The 6,372-nt window shown below is 45.2% G+C and overlaps 1 protein-coding gene and 1 non-coding gene across 5 annotated transcripts in view; both read left to right on the top strand.

Moving 5' to 3' along the window:
• The window catches only part of EIF2B3 (eukaryotic translation initiation factor 2B subunit gamma), a 149,176-nt gene that overhangs the window by 136,512 nt on the left and 6,292 nt on the right, over positions 1-6,372 (top strand). For all 4 annotated transcript variants that reach the window (XM_002715143.5, XM_070078589.1, XM_008265354.3 and 1 more), the window contains one exon: positions 3,936-4,039. In XM_002715143.5, coding sequence (XP_002715189.2) covers positions 3,936-4,039 — 104 coding nt within the window. The remainder of the gene's footprint in view (positions 1-3,935; positions 4,040-6,372) is intronic.
• On the top strand, positions 4,460-4,591 carry LOC127482553 (small nucleolar RNA SNORA63). Its single transcript, XR_007918027.2, has one exon. It is a non-coding gene; the product is annotated as a small nucleolar RNA SNORA63 (small nucleolar RNA).

The raw sequence follows: 6,372 nt of genomic DNA on the forward strand, positions 1-6,372 counted from the left end.
AATGCCTGTAACAGCCAGGGATGGGCCAGGCTGAAGCTAGAAGCCTGAAACTCCATCTGAGTCTCCTGCATGGGTGGCAGGGGCACAAGTACTTCAGTCATCTTTCACTGCTTTCCCAGGTGCATTAGCAGAGAGCTGCATTGGAAGTAGAACAGCTGGGACACAACCAGCTTAACCTGCTGTGCCACAATGCCAGCCCCCTGTAGGTAATTATTGCAAGAAGTGTGATTATAAAATCCTCAGTTAAGTTCAGCCCAGACCCTTCCTTGCTCAATTCTTTATTCACTCTACCATTGCCATCTGCCACTTTCACCAGATGTCAAACCAATGGGACCACCCAGTATTGAACCTCCAAAATTATGAGCCAAATATATTTTTTCTCTTTATGAACTTAGTTGCCTCAAGCATTTTGTTGTAGTAACAAAAAACTGACTAATACAGTATCACATCTGCAGATTCTGCAGCGGTAGTTTATGTGTCTCAGGAAGAGCTGCACATAAAATGGATGATACAAGCAATGTGGTAGGTTCTTTAGGACCTCCATCAGACCTGCTAAACGTAAGGAAAACCAGGATGTCCATTGTTGTGAAAATCTAACCTTAGTCATCCCAGCTTCTTCCTTCCAGAGAGGGTTTCCACTTAAATCCCAGATTCCAAAATAGCTGTTTAGTAGTCTCTAATTATGGCTATTTGAGTTTCTGGCTGTTTCTTGTCTGCTGTTTACCTCTTGCCTGGTTCCAAAGCATATATTCTTAGGCATTTAAACTACTGAGTCGGAAGTATACCCTACCACCTCCTTGAAAAAATAAATGAGACTTTTCAGTGATAAGCCATAGGCAGCTTCTTCCCAGGAACCTTTTTATCTAAGACCTTCTATATTTCCTTATTGTCCTTTTTGGGGAAATTCTTCCCCAAGGAATAGGAATCACCATAACAGTTGATTGTACTGCTTTGCAAGTTAAACACGGTAGAAAGTTCTGGAAGTTCCCTTAAAGCCCACCCACTGAGTGTATACTGAGTCTGTGCCAAAAACCAAGCTGGTACTGTCTCTGCCCATCTCTAGCTCATACCACAGAGGTACTGTGCTGGCCTTTTGCTGCTTTGTGACAGATTTTAACCTTCTAGAAGAATAGCAATAAAGAGGAATCTGGAGTGCCATAAAGTTTTAGACTTCTATTTTACATTTTACTAAATTTTTGGTATTTGAGGATAATCATTTTTAATAGCCTGTGCATCAATGTTTTCAGTCCTTGGAATGTCCTCTTTTCTGCCCTCCATGACTCCTGATTTGTGTGAGAGTTTTTCCTTAGTTGGTTTGGTTTGTTTTGTTTAAACCATGCTCATACCCTTCCTATACTCCTCTCTCCGACTGCGTATTTTTGACTCTTCTCAGTTCTGACTCAGGGCTACTAAGTATTCCCTTGTTAGGACACAGCTAGCTGCTTCCACGGAGCCATCTCAGGTCAGAGAGCAACTCAGCAATTCCAGGCTTCCTTCAGTCTTTTCTCCTCTTAATTTCTTTATATTGCACATTGATTCAATGTAGGGATTCTAGAGTCGAGCAGACCTGGGTTTGAATTGCTCCCTAGCAGCTGTGTGGTTTTGGGTAGATGGCTTAACTTCTCTGTATCAGTTATTTCATTTGCAAAAGGTGATTGCTGTTTGTACCGTATCAAAGGTAAAAATGGTACCCCCAGAATCATTAGAAAGGTTTTTTCTAATTAAAAAGGTAAGGCTCCTTCCCCAAATCTACCAAAGTAATTAGTAGGGCCAGGAAAGTGAGGGTGATTTTGTTTGTTATTTTTTATACTGCCTGGTGATTTTTCAGGTGAAATGGCTATATTTATAAAAGTGACTCCTGGGGCTAGCATTGTGGAGCAGTAGGTTAAGCCACCACTTGTGACGCGGGTGTCCAATATCAGAGTGCTAGTTTGAGTCCCAGCTTCTCTAATTCTGTTGCAGCTACCTGATTATGCACCTGGGAAGGCAGGGGAAGATGGCCCAAGTATTTGGGCCCCTGCAACCCACATGGGAGACGTGGATGGAATTCCTGGCTCCTGGCTTCCATCTGGCCCAGACCTGACTGTTTCATCCCTTTGGAGAATAACCAGTGCATGATGGAAGATCAGTCTCTCTCTTTCTTGCTTTCACTCTCACTTTGCCTTTCAAACAGATATGTCTAAAAAAAAAAAAAATCACTCCTATAATATGCATAGAATATTTAGCACAGTACCTGGATAGAGTAAGTGTGCAATTAATATTAGTGGTGATTTTCTGTTTTTTTAAAAGATTTATTTATTTGAAAGAGTTACACAGAGAGAGGAGAGGAGAGGCAGAGAGAGAGAGAGAGGTCTTCCATTTGCTGGTTCACTCCCCAGTTGGCTGCAATGGCCAGAGCTGTGCCGATCCAAAGCCAGGAGCCAGGAGCTTCTTCCTGGTCTCCCATGTGGGTGCAGGGGCCCAAGGACGTGGGCCATCCTCTACTGCTTTCCCAGGCCATAGCAGAGAGCTGGATTGGAAGTGGAACAGCTGGGACACAAACCAGCACCCATATGGGATGCCAGCAATGCAGGCGGTGGCTTTACCTGCTACACCACAGCGCTGGCCCCTGTGGTGATTTTCAAAAAGACCTCTCCTTCCACATGCCAGTTTTCAGGAACCAAGAAGGTACTCTTTTTTTTATTAATTTACTTATTTATTTATTTTAATCTGAGAGACAGCTCCATTCTATTGGTTCACTCCAAATGCCCACAACAACCAAGACTGCTTGAGGGGGCTGGCACTGTGGTGTAGCAGGTAAAGCTGCCACCTGCAGTGCCAGCATCCCATGTGGGCGCCTGTTCAACTCCTAGCTACTCTGTTTCCCGATCCAGCTCTCTGCTATGGCCTGGGAAGGCAGTGGAATATGGCCCAAGTCCTTGGGCCCCTGCACCCACGTGGGAGACCCAGAGGAAGCTCCAGGCTCCCGGCTTCACATCAGCCCAGCTCCATCCATTGTGACCATTTGGGGAGTGAACCAGCATATGGAAGACATTCTCTCTCTCTCTCTCTCTCTCTCTCTCTCTCCTTTGCCTCTGCCTCTCTGTAACTCTCTGCCTTTCAAATAAATAAATAAATCTTAAAAAAAAAAAAAAAAAAAAAAAAAAAGACTGACTGGCTGAGGACCAGAATGAGAAACTGGTAATTCAAGCCCAGTCTCCCATGAGGGTGGCGGGACCTCAGTTACTTGAGCCATCACTGCTGCCTCCTAAGGTCTGTGTTGGTAGGAAACTGGAGCCAGAAGCTAGAGCCAGAAATCAAACTCAGACACTCCAATGTGGGAAGCAGGCATCTTAACCACTAGGCTGACTACCCAGTCCCAAATGCTCTTTAAATACCTTCAGATGCTAAGAGTCAGTGGTGCTGCTCTTCAGAGTATGTGTTAGGATCTGGAGTAGCCTTTTATGTGGAATGGTGCATTTTAAAAATATCCTTTTTTTTTTTTTTCATTGAATGAGTATGATCTTAATTAGCCAGAGTCTGTGGTGGGAGCTGTGGGGAACCCATTGTTTCAATAATTGCTTTAAGAAGACTTGTGATTTCTGAGCCTCAGATGAAATTAGGTATATATTCCTAGGTGAAACAGGTCAGGGACCAGCCTCGGCTTCACCTCCTGACCAAAGGAGGAAAGGTTAGATGGAATTTTTACCTCTGAGGCTGGGGCCCCTAAAGAAGTGAAGTCAGAGTATCTGATCATTTCAGGTCCTGGAAAAAAACTCATTATAAGCATATCCCAACTCCAGGCTTCTCTAAAGCCATGTCTTTCCTTGACCTGCCATTCAGTCTTCCAGACTAAATGGCTGTTCTTGGCCAGGGAAAACCTGAACCTCGAGCCAGTGGTGGGAGGATGGTGATGGGAGCGGTGGCCACCCTCTTACTTGAGTGCTTTTTTGCAGGAGCAGCATCCAGGGCAGCGTCATCTGTAACAATGCCGTGATCGAGAAGGGAGCAGACATCAAAGACTGCTTGGTTGGAAGTGGCCAGAGGATTGAAGCCAAAGGTAATCCAGAGCCCAAGTTACAATCACAGATACCCTTTGTTACCCTGCCGCACTAGCACAGCTAATGCGCTGTGCTCCATGATGAGGATAAGGGAGGCAAGCATAGGCATACACTGCAGATGACAGCATAAATTGATGCAACCAGCTTTGAAGAGCCCCTAAAACCTTGACTTAATCAAAATTTCAAGCCTCACCAAAATCTCAAACTTTGATTTGATCAAGAAGTAGATGAGGCTGAAGATCAGTAAAAAGAGCTGATTCCTTTTGAGATTATTCCTAAACTTTAAACAGCATAAGGTTGGAAGCTGCTGAAGTTAGTAACCTCACCAATTCTGTAGAAGCAATGTCATTTTCCTTCTCTTTGGTAAACAGACACCTTCTTCAGTATTTTTCCCCTTCCCTTTTTAAAGTCACATATCAAAGCAAAATTCAGACTACAATATGGCTGTTTAGTGCTGTGTTGTCGTTCCTCCTGCTCAAAGTAAGGTTGTTTCTTAACTATACCTGTCTGTTCCACCTCTGTAGCAGCCAAAGATGCTTGGTCTCATACATGTTAAGAAAAAGTCATGTATCTCCCTTTTAAGCTTTAGAATCTAACAGACCTAGGTTCGGATCTCAGCTATGCAACTCACTGGATGTGTACCAGTTTAAATTTTTAATCTCTAAATCTTAACTAGAAAAATTTGGACAATATTGCCTATGTAGGAGGCTTATTGTGAGGATCAGTTACAGTGGAACATTTGGTTTTTGTTTTATTTTTTTAAGATTTTATTTTAGGGCCGGCGCCGTGGCTCACTAGGCTAATCCTCCGTCTTGTGGCGCCGGCACACCGGGTTCTAGTCCCGGTCGGGGAGCCGGATTCTGTCCCGGTTGCCCCTCTTCCAGGCCAGCTCTCTGCTGTGGCCCGGAAGTGCAGTGGAGGATGGCCCAAGAGCTTGGGCCCTGCACCCCATGGGAGACCAGGAGAAGCACCTGGCTCCTGCCATCGGATCAGCGCGGTGTGCCAGCCGCAGCGCGCTGGCCGCGGCAGCCATTGGAGGGTGAACCAACGGCAAAGGAAGATCTTTCTCTCCCTCTCTCTCTCTCTCTCTCTCACTGTCCACTCTGCCTGTAAAAAAAAAAAAAAAAAAAAAAAAAAAAAAAAGAAGAAGATTTTATTTTATTTATTTGAGAGAGAGAGTTACAGACAGAGAGAGAGAGAAACAGAAAGATCTTCCATCTGCTGGTTCACTCCCCAAATGGCCACAACATCCAGAGCTGGCTGATCAGAAGCCAGGAGCCAGGAGCTTCCTCTGGGTCTCCCATGTGGGTACAGGGGCCTGAGTACTTCTACTGCTTTCCCAGGCCATCGCAGAGAGCTGGATCGGAAGAGGAGCAGTCAGGACTCGAACTGGTGCCCATATGGGATGCCAGCACCACAGGCAGAGGCTTCACTCGCCATGCCACAATGTGGCACCACAGTGAAATGTTTTAAGGAGTATACCCTACTCCTGGAACATGCTAGGGGGTCTTAGAGTTCCCACATACACACCATGCTCTTTTATCTCTCCACTCTTTGCATGGGATCTTTCTTCCTGAATTTCTTTTCTCAAAGACTCTGCCTAAGGGTTCTCTCCTATAGAGCCTTTCCTAACTCTTCCCGTGACTTACGCAGAACTGAACATTCCTTCCCCTGCGTCCCTGAACTTTGCCACAACTTTATCAAAGTATTCATCGCACTTACTGACAGTTATCTGTGAGTTTGTGTTCCCTACTAGACTGAGATTCTCAGGGCGAAGCCATCTGTAGCACTCAGAACAGCTGCTGATGGTGCTAGAAGCAGGCAGGCAAGCAGTGAATTTTGCATCCATAAAGCATACTTCAGGGGATTTCTGGGCAGAAAGTCAGGGTTCCAAGAAAGAACTCTATGAGATGTTTGCAGTTATCATGAGATGGGCTTCAGCATTTCCTGTACCTTCTGACTTAGTAACTAGCACTATGAAGCTACTTTTTAACAGAGACTCCTGAATGGTTCTTCTGAAGGGGAGGGGTAGCCAGGGAAGTCATCTGGGCTCTATACTGAGAACCTTACAACTCCTTACTCTCTGTTCTCTTCTGGAGGGACCAATGCCTACAACACAGTAGGCACTGCCTTCCTGCCACAGGTGCTCCCTGGCCAATCATCTGTTCCCACTGTCACTGTAATAATGGAAGTTATTGAGCCATATGGAAAAAGCAAATTCCTAGCCACCAATGTAGCACTCAAGCCCTGTTATTACAGAAGACCTTGACAGACATCCACTAAGGTTCTTACCAGCAAAGAGCTGAATAGATGGCAAAGTCCCTGCCAGTGT

The sequence above is a fragment of the Oryctolagus cuniculus genome, chromosome 7 (assembly GCF_964237555.1).
Source record: "Oryctolagus cuniculus chromosome 7, mOryCun1.1, whole genome shotgun sequence".
In the NCBI taxonomy this organism is placed as follows: Eukaryota; Metazoa; Chordata; class Mammalia; order Lagomorpha; family Leporidae; genus Oryctolagus; species Oryctolagus cuniculus.